The 13,980-nt window shown below is 44.2% G+C and overlaps 1 protein-coding gene across 1 annotated transcript in view; it reads right to left on the bottom strand.

Moving 5' to 3' along the window:
- Positions 1-2,470, bottom strand: part of fgf16 (fibroblast growth factor 16) — a 6,976-nt gene extending 4,506 nt beyond the window's left edge. The window contains exon 1 of the mRNA XM_048231496.1: positions 1,783-2,470. Coding sequence (XP_048087453.1) covers positions 1,783-2,047 — 265 coding nt within the window. The 5' untranslated portion in view covers positions 2,048-2,470. The remainder of the gene's footprint in view (positions 1-1,782) is intronic.
- Positions 2,471-13,980: the final 11,510 nt, after the last annotated feature.

The following is a 13,980-nucleotide window of genomic DNA, read 5'->3' as shown; positions in this document are numbered from 1 at the left end:
ATTCATTCACTTAGTTGTGTAGCCTACGCGTGTACCATTTCCTTCTGCTCACTTTTCGTTCGCACTCTAGTGATCTGTAATATGAATATATCGCAACAATTTGGTTTTACCGGATTGAATCAGCCAAAAACTCAACAGGTTGTTTTACTATAAACATCACATTACACAAGACAGTTCAGATTAGTAGACAGTTAAAACCTGTTTGTGGGGTCCTCCTCAGAACTATTCCAAATGTCCGCCATATCTCAAATAAGACATGTTTATGCACTGAGTTCTGCAAGCCGCAAACATTAATTTATTGCAGTTTTGGTGTCCAGAGAAATGCGGCTTGTAGATAAGACCGCTGTTTACCACCGCAGGATAAGATGGTTACTTTCACATGAAACCTGGTTGTTGACCAGAAGGAAATCAATATTTCTTTCTACGCTGTTTTATTGCACCTTTGTATGGTCGTTTGACTGCGAATGGCGGTTCCGGGAAATCAAACACCGATGATTTGTGCTGGACATCCCGAGAGTAGACAGGCACTCCCGAATCAACACCTGCCTGCCTCTCTCCTCGCCTGTCTTCGCAACGTGGTCAGGTGAATGTGCTCATAAATAAAGAATGCTCTAGAACTGGCTTCTTTACAATTCGCTTTCCAACTGATGTATACTTATATTTTAAAAAAGAGCTCCACCGAAGCAGTAGCCTACCAGGCAATGGAAAAGTGTGTTTGATAGCCTAGATAAAAATAAAAAGTTGAAATGCCAAATAAGTAGGCTAAGGAAAAAAGAACTCGCGCTAGCGCTCAGCCACCTGGACCAACTATTCCGAAGAGTTTTGCGATGCCAAGAGATGACACAGAAAATCCCAGCAACGCCTGAGAGAAGAAACGCGTGTTTCTAATTCGTCTAATCAAAGACACAGGCTTTCTGCAACACACTGCTGACAAACGCTTTAAATTCCGCCTTGCAGGGATGCCAGACACAAACTCGCAGACCACCCAATCCACTGAAGAGCCTTGTTTTGGTTAAGAACCAAACACAAACGCTCCTTGAATTCCAGAGTGGTCATGCCATGACTTAGAAATATATTTACATTCTCTTGACATAGCTTCACCTGCGTAGACACTGTGAACATTAACTTTTTTTTATCGCGCTCATCAATTTTCTTATGATAACTCAACATCACGAACTCTTTACATTAAACGTACGATTAATGTTGCATGTCATGCCTGTGTCCTTTGAACAAGTTTAAGCAAGACAAAAAAAACAGCCTAACGCTGCTCACTTGTTTACCACTGAGAGAAGACACCTGCGTCCTTCATAGCGCCTGTCCGCACAGAGAGTTGCGGGGGAATGAGGGTCTCTCCTGTGGGTGGGCGACTCTGGAGTTTGTTCACCTTTGTAAACCTGCTACAAACTAGGTAGTCAACAGGCACCAGACAAAACCGTGTTCGACAAAATTGTCCTAAGAAACATCTAGGTTAAAGTGGAATGCCCTGAACGAACCTCCCTTCATTCCCCTGTGCGTCATGTTCTCAAATTTCCCGGCTATCTCACCACAGACGGCGGCGGGCAACAAGAACCCCCAAAAAGCTCCTTAAATGCCTGTCCAAAGTGTTAGCGACACGTTGTCTGTCTCCTATGTAAATTCTGACCTCTACTTTAAATGATTAATGGGCACTGTTTCCATTGGCGGGGTAAAATAATCTATCTTACCAAACTCGTCAATGTCAAAGCAGTGTGCGTCAGGGTGCGATGATTTATTGACAAACGTGGGTCAATGGTGCGCTCTCACCGAATCTACTGTGATCCTGTCTGGTACCGTGGACGGTGCCGTTGGGAAATATCTCCAGTTGAAAGCCGGTCCTACAGTACAGCTGTCGCCGTCGCAGAATCCCTTTAAGATGTTCAAAATCCGTGAGAGACCCTCTTTGTAATCTCCCCTCGATCAGTCCCAATCTTTCATTCAAACCTGCAGGCGACTCGGAGAGAGGTCCCAGCGCAGGCAAGCTTTGTAAATCCAAATCCAGGGCCCCGAGAAACCCCCCGACCTCTGCCATCGCGCACACTTGGCAGAGTTGTTTATGCAATGTGAAATATAGGTTGACTTTGGAGGAGCGGTTGGCCGTGTGAGGCGAGGGTCCGACCCATGCAGATGCCCGTGAGGACGTGCCCGGCGCGCGGTGCCTTGCTCCTCATAAAACTACTTCATTAATCGTCCCACACTATTCATCACATGGAAATGTCTGTTTATTAGATTGAAAGAGTCGTTTATATACATACTCCCCGCGCATTCTCAAATTGGATATTCAAATGCAAGCCACGCCTGGCTGGCATCCCTTCTTTACGCACATCAATTTCCTTACTGAGGAAAAATGTCGTTTTACCCGAGCCTTTGCTATTGATGATGCCGATGCTTTTGTCCCAGTAACCGCAACTCCTTCCAAAATTACTCTGTTATTAAAGATGGGATCGAAGTCGGAAAGAAGTCCTTGCATCGCACCCAGCCGCTGGAGCATAACTGTCTTGGGCTGCAGCTTGTAGTTTGAGATAAAAAAAAAAAAAAAAAAACGTGTAACGAGACGCACGCAAGAAACACTTTGATTGGTGTGCGCCAAGATGTGTCAGAGGCAAGAGTTTGCCTACATCAATCAAAGCATTACGCTTTGCGGATGATAGCGAGCTGGAAAGTTACATGGGAGCGGTGGAACAAAAATGTCCGTAAGGAAAATCATCCGTGGAAATGGAGTTTTGAAAAAAAAAAAAAACTCCTCCTGTGCGTCCAGAGTATACCACACCTTTCTCATATGGCACAGTCCCCCTCTCCTCTCCGTCCCCCAGACCAAACCAAGAAGCGGCAGCTGGCCGTCAGGACCTGCGTCAAAAGTCTAAGGGAAAAGTTCAGTCCGATAGCGGTGCGCTCACTGTGGTGTGCATTACGAGCCACTGGAGAAGCTGAGTTTGAAGTTTTAATGAAAGTTTTTTCTCCACCTCCTCGTTGGAAGCAGGTGCTTCCTCGTCGTGTCCCTCGGCGGTAGTAGTATAGCGCTAAACCAGCTGCTGGATTCTAGACTGCATAGAACGGGAGGGGGTGAGATGGGGGCGACAGACAAAACGTTGATGACGTATTTTATTAAACTTGACCGGCACACAGAATGCCTGGGTGCTTTAATAAAGTTCGAAAATATACGTCAGTAGACATGAGAAAGATGATCATTTTTAGCGGCATCATATGGACTCTGTCTTATATCCACCAAAGTACAGCTTGATATAGTCATGCACAGCATCAGAAGACTCCGCCTAATAACAACGTGTCTTCTCAGAGAGAATTTGTGGAGGCGCTGACCTCGCTCGTCCTTTGAGAGGAATCTGTCTCGATTGTAATAGACCAACATGTTTCAAGTCGTGTAAGTTATTGCAAGGTAGCGTGAGAGGTTTGCGTGCGCTCCACTGCACCGTAGCCTACGCACACAACGTTTGTCATTTGAAATTCACACCCTCTCTCAGAGAATCTCATGGCTGCGACTCGCTCTCATCTCAGAGCTCTCTGGTTGAGGTCCTTTTCCAAAAACCTGTCAGTTTAGAATTCAATGTTTAATGGACATACATGTCGAACATGTTCCATCTCTGGAGAACACATTTGGCTTTCACACCACGCTTGAGCAGCCGACATGAAAGGAGATTGTAAAAGCACTATCAAGAGTAATAAATAAAAGATGTGATTTATTATTTGATTGGGCCTCTTTTTTCCCTTATTAGAACAGGCCCCGGCCTGTGCAAGCTGGTTATTGGCGTTTCTCTCTCTCTCTCTCTCTCTCTCTCTCTCTTTCTCAAGCCATAATCCGCATGCTATTGTGCATGAAATACAAACAAATCCGCAAGACAGGTTTAATTAATCAGCTGGCCCAAAGTTACATAGAGAGGAAGAGCAGAAGACACTATGTCAAAAACATAATTTAACGATTAGACCTGTTGTTGTTTCTCTCCAGGAAAAACCCTGCTCTCTGGTGTGTCCGTACCTGTTCGGGTGCCCGTGCAGATTCTTGTTATCCCACAGGCCAGTGATTCGCGCAGCCTGGCTCCGATAGAAGGGTGTAGAGATCAGCCATATTAAAATTTCACGGCAGCACCAGAAGTCTGTTGAATAGATTTGTGGAGGAAAAAACAACTCTCAGAAAAGTGTAACAATACTATAAAGACAGACACTGTTGACCTTGGCTAATTTTAGCAATCAAAATGTGTGTAAATGTGGGTTACCTTCAAAGATAAACATGCAGCATTATTTATTTCCATTATACAACATCTGGGCTACAGCCTTGTTTCATATAAGAGTGTAGCATTAGTCTTCATATGACAATCTGACAAAGCTATCTGATACCAAGATATCTTGGTTCCATGCACTGAGGGAAAACTCCATTTTATTTGATAATATTTGATTAATTTCTCACTTTGAATAAGAACAAAGGTCATTCAGATAAAGGCTCAATAATATACACATAAGATGCTGTATGTGCACCTAGACTATTTGCAAATAATGTTTCCGGTCATAAAGTTTTTTTTTTTTTAAATAATAATTTCCTTTAGCTTACTTATGATGTAATGTGATGGGAAAAATCTTATTCGTTTGTTTGTTTGTTTGTTTGTATGTATGTATGTGTTTGTTTAGCTGATACATTTATCCAAAGCAACTTACAAAACTCCCAGTGAACTGAACCTATAACCTTGCTGTTTGTGGGGTTTTGGCATCGCAATGCTGTGTCTACTGATGGCATTGTTGGAGCAAAGTACAGTAAAAACTTTTCTATGTGGTAAAAATCCATGCTTGTTTTAACTGCTGTCACGTGCAATCACATCTACATGCTGCACTCATTCCTCCGGCAGGATCTCTACTAGGACAGAGGAGTGAAGAGGGCCAGTCTCTGACTGAGCATTTGTAAAAGTAATTGTCAAACCTACTTAGTTTAATGGACATAGCTTACTTTTGCATTATGTATTTTTTACCAGGTAACAGTGCAAAATAAGCTTAGCATACTACATTGGTTAGAGGATGTCTTTGTAGGGGCAATGGTAGTCGCTCAACTGATATGTCTAAAAGTATGAGAGTACAGGGGGACGTTGTGGTGAAACTGGCTACAATGCTCCTATCATTCGGGTCCAAGTGCCCACAGGTACCCGAGTTTGAGTCCGACCTGGGTCATTTCCTGATTCCACGCCATCTCTCTCTCCCACTCACTTCCTGTCAGCCTCTTCACTATCCTATCTGAATAAAGGCAAAAAAGACCAAAACATACACTTACAAAAAAAAGAATATGAGAAATTCTGAATTTCAATGCGGACCCACTCAGGACGTTGGAAGCTTCAAAGTAATGATAAAGCTATGTCATTTGCAGGTAGGGAAGGTGTTGATTCAAGCAGACAAATTGTAGGATGTGGTGCTACGTCAGGTGTGAAAAGATTGAGTTATTTCAGGTGAGGATTACTCTTAAGATCCTCTGATAGAACACCCATGAACACACACACACACACACACACACACACACACATCACAAACTCTTTCTCTTGCCAACTCTCTCGGGGATTGTTAGAGCTGTGTGCTTTGTGTCAGCTGTAAAATTTAGTAGTGGTAAAATTTGGATTTGGGGTTTCTCCCCCTTTTTGCTATTTCTTCAACTCCATCTGTTGCTGGTAAGCTATATTTTATTGTTGACATGGTGGATTTACGGCTGTTGAGGAAAAAAAAGAGAGAAAAGAGAAACCTGTGAGCAAAAATGTTCCCATATGCTATGTAGCTATGACGATGTATGAGAAAGATAATAACTACCAACTACTCACACTCCAACACACACACACACACACACACACACATACCCCACACACATATGCACATGCACACTATACCCCCTGTAACTCTCTTCCCAACAAGCCTCAAAGTAGAGAAATAAAATCTGAAAATGAGGGTTATACTTACCATATGAATTTGAGGCCAATAAATGTTGAGCCTGTTTATTTGGTTTTGACAAATTTTCATGTGTGCCCTCTGCGGAAGGTCACCCTGAGGGGACCCATGCAGGTAAACGAAACCACGGAGACAGAACCCGGAGTCTCACTTAACCCGTATCACATGTTCCTGCCACAGAATCTCATGCATGTTTTCATGCTGTTGCGGTTGATGGTAGCTCTTGGTGTACTTCGGTATCAGAGCTTTCTTTCAAAGGGGTATGAGAACTCGTCTGACAGGAGAGGACCTCTAGTTTATGAGTAGATATTAGATATTACTGTCAGCCAACTGTTCACTTTTCAGCACATAAGGTGACACTGTTTTATACGAACACAGATGATGACCTTATGAAACAATGTTCGCTTAATTAAAGACAGAGGGGTGCCATCATATCCTTTTTTGAAAATGGACTGGTACCTTTGATGATTAATGTTTGTTCTTGTCATCTGTTATTCCTTCAACTTTCAAAGGTTATCTTGCGATTATGCATGTCCAAATTGTTAACCAAACTGTACAGCATCTGCTTGTTTGAATAGCTTTGTGTTGTACACTAAGTTACTTCCAAGTTGCGTAGGTTGAAACTGGCCACCTTGAGTGTGCGCAAATTGCTTTTCCAAAGGTTTGATCATTTCCAAAGAGCACCCTAAATTTTCAACTTCACCCCCCACCCCCACCGCACACACAGAAAAGAAGGGACATAGAAAAAGAAAGAGAAAATCTGAAATCCCAGCAAATGATATAATCTTTTCCTGTTATACCTTTTCGGAGGTCTGCGCGGCACAAAGGAAAATGATCTGGGGGTTATTTGGAGAGCTGGATATGTGATTCTATTCCATCCCAGAGTCGTAACCGGCTGGGACTCCTCTGTCCCGCAGGTGGTCCCTCTAACTCACTTAAGGGCAGTTGGGTGGTTGGGTGGGGTGGGGGCAGGTTTGAGAGTGCCGGGGGCATTGGTGGCGGGTGGGCTCGTGCAGATGCATGTGAATTTAGGTAATGGCATAGCGTTACTGCGTCTGCTTTTCTTTGGACGTTCCCCCCACCCACAGATAGCGCTAATTAATTTGTTTTGCTTTGCTCTTAACCACTAACGAATGGAAGTCTTTGTAGCGGCGTATGGGGGTGGGGTGGGCGGAGGGCTGCACAGCCACTTGTGCAAGAGGAACACTGTCTAAAACCAACATTTGTTATACAAATTGCTGGCATATGCTCCCGCTACAAAGAGGAGCACAAAAGTAACGGGAGAGAAATGAGGACAGAGAGAAATGAGGACAGAGAGAACTGCATCGTGCGACCTCAGGGCTGTGATCCTCATCCTGCACTCCTTGTTGGGTTGATGTTTGCTTGCCACTTGGGTGCCTGGGGTGTGAGGTCACTGACCTCTTCCCTTACAACAGACTTGTGGTTTCAACTCAAGTCATCAGTGCGTCAGTCATCATCTCTTAATTAAACTCTCAACCACAAATGTTCTGTGGCTATCATATGATATTGCTAAACAATCATTTACAGCAGCTTTTTTTGGTTTGATAAATGAGGTATAAAGTCCATTTTTGGCCATTTGGTACTGATCGCAGGTTGTCTGAGTGATTGATTATGTTTTCGCTTGAAGTCTCCCTGTAGTATTACTTTATTTTGTTAGCTTCTCGTCGTCAACAGTGCAGACTAGAGTGCTCCCCTGATGAATGCTGTGTTAGTGCTGTGCGTGGAAGTGGTGGAGGGGTGCTGAATGCAATCAATCACAGAACTGTGATGGTCTCGTCACAGTGCATTTGTCTGCAAACTGTAGTCCAAACTGTCAAGTTTCAGAAGGGAGGAATGGGGTTGGGTGGGGGCACTCTCTGTCCTGTCTGGCCTTCAGGGATGGTCCCTCCTTCTGGCTGTCGCCGTGGAGACAAACGTGTGTGTGTGTGTGTGTGTGTGTGTGTGTGTGTGTGTGTGTGTGTGTATGTGTGTGTGCAGCCGATCAGAAGTGAAGGCCTTATTGCAGCGAGTGTGTTATTCTTTCTCCAGCACAGGTCCAGGAATCTACCCCAAACAGATGTTACGGGCCCTTTGTAGAGGCCCTGGCACTCAGCCAAACTCTACCTATCTTCACAACTATTTACATGGCAATCCAGATGCTCGTTCTCTTCCTCCCCCTCCTCTCTCTCTCTCTCTCTCTCTCTGTCTCTTTCTCTCTCCCTCCATTCCTTTCTTCCCACTTCTCTTCTCTAATTGACTTTGCTTTTGACTCCGTTGAAAGATTCTTGGGAATTGTAAGAATTAAATCTCTCCAAAGGACAAAAATCCGGTCTCCTCGTGCATGTTACAACCCTAATCACGGAGAAGGAGGAGGAACAACTGTGGAGCCGGTCGGCCTCATTAGGCTCACAGCCAGAGGGCAGAGAGCTCGATCAGTAACACACACACACACACAAGTGTGTGGCCGCTTTGAAGTGGCCTAGGATTTAGCAGGGAGAGTAGATGCAGGCACACACAGCGGTGAGATTCACCAGAGAGCGAGAGCGAGAGCGAGGCCTCACTCACCTCACCTCTCTCTCCCCTCGGCTCCAGTAGCCTGTGCAGGAGGGTAGAGAGACTACAGCCTGAAATGTCTTCAACATTCCTCGTCTCTAAAAAAAAAAAAAAAAAAAAAAACAAGAAAGATCTTAATTTGGAATATACGTGGGAGGGCAAAAAAAATCCCTTCCTTTTGTGTGTGTGTGTGTATGTGTGTGTGTGTGTGTGTGTACGTGTCATTGCTGTTTTCATGCAAAACTGTGAGGGCCAATGGTAAGGGTTTACCTGAGGCAATCTCCGTATCCTCATGTTGCTGGGTAAACAGCCTGTCGCAGTCATTCCCATACGGTGCCCGCCGTTTTTCCAATGATTTCACCTCAGGGCGGACAGCGGACGGAAAGTGCGACGGGGTCTCCTCGGAGAGAGCTATACTGCAGGGGTCTCCTCGGAGAGAGCTATACTGCAGGTGATGATGCATCAGTTGAGGTGAAAATGGACTGTTTGATGAGAAAAGCAGCATCGCAAACAAAAAGGGGGGGAACATTTTTCCTGGCTTCATGAGAGGGATCCTGTCGTGGTAAATTAACTGTCACTGAGTTATTTGCCCTTGCAATCATATATCTCCTCCTATCTGCTGCCTGTCTTTGGGGGTGGGGGGGGGGGGGGGCTGCAGTATATGTGTCCAACACCTGCTATAAAAATGTCCAAGATTGTCACATTACTCATGAGGCATGCTATCCATACATTTTGCAAGATGGGACACAAGGGATTCTGCAATAATGTGTCACCACAAATGGCTTAATTCATCCGAACAAGTGAATCCTCTGAACATATGAAGATACATTGCCTCATCATCATATGAGAGAGGGAGAGAGAGAGAAAGAGAGAGAGGGAGAGAGACACACATGACAGAGTGGCCATTTTTACAGCCGTCCCCTCACGTCACCACTGACATGTCTTGTCTTGGATGGAGTGCAATAAAACTGTTTTTTTTTTGTACTTCTTGATGTTATGAAATGGACTGTTTCGGGTGATTGCGATGATTTCATTAGTTCAGTAGGAAGTGGAGGCTGTGGGCTTTGGCCAGTAGAGGGCGCCGACTGGCACAGTTCAATCTCACCTTTTTTTTCCCCAATGAAAAAAATGTCTCTCTCCAAATGTCTCCCGAATCGACTGTCAGCATGGCAGATGTGGACACGTTAGTTAATTGCTGTGGAAAGTCCGGACAAGGGTGATGTGAGCGGTATTTTTGAAACCTGGGTTTAAAAAAAAAAAAAAAAAAGCGTGCAAATTCAATTTCCAACCTCGTGATTTGGTTTTGAATTTTCTCACAAAGTTTAGTCATGTTTTCTTTACCTCATGACCTTGGTATTTTTTCAGTTTTGTCTGGTTGTTGTCATAAGTTGACGTGGCACACTGAAAGGTCTGGAGAGAAAATGAACATATTGGGTCAGATCTTCTTGTTTTGGGATGGGTATGTTTATTAAGGAATATGAATGTAGATTAGTGATGTGATGTAGCTCTGTATCCTATGGAAGTGTTAACTTGATAATAATGGTAAATTTTTGGTCATGCCAGACTAAAATGAACACCTATTTTTATCTGCTTGACACAGCTCTCTTGCATGGAATATTCTGGAACCCAGAAGAATGATGTGGAGAAGCTTGGACAGGTGTAACACACACACGGGGGAGGAATTCAAACTGGGGGGTGGGGGGGTTGAGCTGAACATGTTGTTCTGAAATTCTTGTTAACAGATGTAGAGAACCAGGAGAGTGCAAGGCTGCCCAGGCCAGAGGGAGTGTGTGTGTGTGTGTGTGTGTGTGTGTGTGTGTGTGTCGTCAGTCAGTGTGTGTGTGTGTGTGTGTGTGAATAAGGCCCTTGGTATTCAGAGAGACTGATTTCAGCTATGCGCTGCCTCTCAGCAGACAATCATTAATCAAGTAAAATTGTCTACAGAAACCGTTTCTCATTACCCAACTTATCTCTATCGGAATGAAGTAGACACACATCAAGAGAAGGCAGTAGAATAGATGTGCAGCCTTAATAGGTAAAATATCAGTATGCTAATTTAGGCTAATTCAGACCTCTGACTAGAGGGTAAATCTAGACCAGTGTTTATTTTACTTTCAATACAATAATAATTACAATACCCTTCCAGCTGGTTATTGGAGACTCTCCTATTAAAAGTTTCAGGAGATAGGAGACCCAGTGAACTAGACAACCACTAACCCAGTAGTGAACTAGACAACCACTAACCCAGTAGTAAATCAGACAACCGCTAACCCAGTAGTGAAACAGACCACAGCTAACCCAGCAGTGAACCAGACCACAGCTAACCCAGCAGTGAACCAGACCACAGCTAACCCAGTAGTGAACCAGACCACAGCTAACCCAGTAGTGAACTAGACAACAGCTAGTAGTGAACCAGACAACAGCTAACCCAGTAGTGAACCAGACAACAGCTAACCCAGTAGTGAACTAGACCACAGCTAACCCAGTAGTGAACCAGACAACAGCTAATCTTGTAACGGAGGTGAACCAGATAACAGTTAATCTTGTAAAGAAATTGGAAATGGTCTGTCAGGATCGGAACTGGTCAAAACTGGTTCAGTTATGACAGGGGTCATCCTATTCTTTTCTATTAAAAAAAACCCAAACATAACAACCTAGACTGCTGATAAAACAGCACTAGTGTATAGCTAACTTAAAGGAATGTATAATTTCTTATGTAGAAATGAGTAACACTAAACATGCCTCACTCTCACTGTATTGGTCTTACCATCTCCTTCCTTTTGCTTTGGGAGTTAAGATTTTCGTCTGGTAATCAGTGGAATTCAAAGCCTCTGGGTTGGATATGTTCATAATTTTTGGCCATTCAGACAGTTAACAGCCTGTGAATGTCTGTGTGTGTGAGAGAGACTGTATGCCAATCTCCTAGCCTTGGTAAGGTCAGACTCAGACTGGCTACAGCTGGCATCAATGTGTGTGTGTGTGTGTGTGTGTGTGTGTGTTGTGTGTGTGTGTGTGTGTGTGTGTGTGTGTTGTGTGTGTGTGTGTGTGTGTGTGTGTGTGTGTGTGTGTGTGTGTGTGTGTGTGTGTGTGTGTGTCTCTTCTTGTTCCCCCTTCTCTTCTCCGACTCTTGACTTCACTGTTGGAAAGTCATATTCCGAAGGTTAATCAGTTTAGAAGATAGTGAAAACAGAGATTGTTTTCAGAAGATTACGTTCTTGGAAACGAGGCAATCAGAGAGCCTCGGGCAAACGCTGACAGTGCCGGCTGGATTACTGTCCCTGGGACCCGTGTTCGATGTCTAACAAGCTGCCGGCAGCACTGACGTAATGGTGGATGGTCGAGTGTGTGGCTGGCAGAAAGCACAGTGCCGTCCTCTCTCTGTTTGGTGGAATGAAATTGCTCAAGGTTTTTTTTTTTTAAAGACAGAAAAACCTGTCAGCCAGATGTTTTGGAGTAATGAGTAAAGTATAGGGTGAAGTAAGCGTTTTGACAAAAATGCTCCGGGAGAAATTAATCGTGGACATGACTTTCCATGACCAAAGCTATTGTTTTATTCCGCCCTTGATTTATGATCCGATTTGATTTATTTGCGTATGTTTTTTTTGGGGGGAATTAATTTATTTATTGTTATCTTGACATTTCAGAGGGCCCAGGGACTGTGCCCAGAGAAAAACACTTTTGCTCAGTTCATTGCAATGTTGTGTCACTGTAGGATTCATTTAGGACTCTTTAATATCTGGAAAGTATGACACACACACACACACACACACACACACACACACACACACACACACACACACACACACACACACACAAACACACACACACACACAAGGTGGATCCGCAGAGTGATGAGCTTTTGATTTGAATTATGAGCTTCATCGGTGCTGGCATAATGTTAAACCCTTCAAGCTGATTTAGCTTGTTTTTACTGATCACATAAACTGTATGGTGTATTCTTTTTGCACCAAAGGCTTTCATTGTTTTGATTGCAGACAGTAGCCTGAAAATCGGCAAAACAACATCACTGCATTTTAATCTATAATACACCATAATATAAAATATGTTAAGTCTTTGTCCCTTACAGGAGTTCAGTGTCAAACAGAGAGACAAACAGAGGGAGTTGTCCAAAACCCTGCAGATCATAATACTCCCTCCTCCACTGGACCTGCAAAATAGGAAGTAGGCAAGGCCTCTCCTTGGCTACGGACACTGATTTGTCCTCTGACTGCGGGCTCAAGCCAGGTCCAGACAGGTCTCCCCAAGTCTCTCCAGGTCTCTCCAAGTCCTGTACACGTCCACTGAGCTTTCTTTGATCTTTGTTCATTGTCCCTGATGATGATGATGATGATGATGATGATGATGATGATGATGATAAACGACCAAAGTGGTCTTCTGCAGCTGCAGACTCCATGGAGATGGATGTGTGGATTGCTTCTCTGTCTCCCCGCAAATGGGGAGGCAGAGAAGAAATGTGGGCAGAGAAGAAATGTGGGCAGCCGCGGCCCACTGGTTAGCACTCTGGACTTGTAACCCTTGAGCAAGGCACCTAACCCCTCACTGCTCCCCGAGCGCCGCCATTGTAGCAGGCAGCTCACTGCGCCGGGATTAGTGTGTGCTTCACCTCACTGTGTGTTCACTGTGTGCTGCTTGTGTTTCACTAATTCACCGATTGGGTTAAAAGCAGAGACCAAATTTCCCTCACGGGATTAAAGAAGTATATATACTATATACTTATACTAAATGCTGGGTTGCACCTTCTTTAGGAGTGGCACAGTAGAGAGGAGAACAGGACAGATCTGGAGATCAGGAGGTGGGTGGGTTAGCCATTGTCTCAGAACGGGCCCTCTCTCAGCCAAGAAGCACTTTCAGTCGGCTGGCCCTGTAAAGCAAACCTTCGCCTGTGACAAATTAGTATGGCATTTTTAACTCTGGCACTCAACACTCCTCGGGGAACCTTTACGGCGTTTACAGTGAACAGCTAAGGCCGGGAACCCGATACAAGGCCACACCAAAGGCAGTTAGAAAGAAGTCCCATCATGAGTGCATGTCCTATTTTCCCTTTTTACTTTGTTGACTTTAATTAGACCAATTGTGTTTTTTTGTGTGTGTGTGTGTGTGTTTTTTTAAAGAGATGAAACAAATCAGGGGTTGTTTAGATGAAGAAAATTTGTGGGGAAACTTAGGAATGAATTTTCTTTTAAGCTTTTTTGGTTGTCTTTGTTTTCGGGCTTTTATCTTATGCCTTCAAAGTGAAAGCTGCATTAGCTGGCGTTGTGACTTGACTGAAGGGTGCACCCATAATGAAGGACTAAATGAAATACTTCCTCCGTCGCACATAAGGAGGGGGGACTGTTGGGAATGCCAGGCTGGTCGGTGCCCCAAAAGTGCTGAGAGTTGGGTGGTCCATCAGTCAGCACTAGATTTGGGGGTGAGACATGAGAAAACCAGCCGACCCCTATCACTTTCAAAGAAGGGGGGGGA

Source organism: Alosa alosa, chromosome 21 (genome assembly GCF_017589495.1).
Source record: "Alosa alosa isolate M-15738 ecotype Scorff River chromosome 21, AALO_Geno_1.1, whole genome shotgun sequence".
Classification (NCBI taxonomy): domain Eukaryota; kingdom Metazoa; phylum Chordata; class Actinopteri; order Clupeiformes; family Clupeidae; genus Alosa; species Alosa alosa.
Note: the sequence above shows the minus strand (reverse complement) of the source record. Positions and strands in the feature narration are given on the sequence as shown.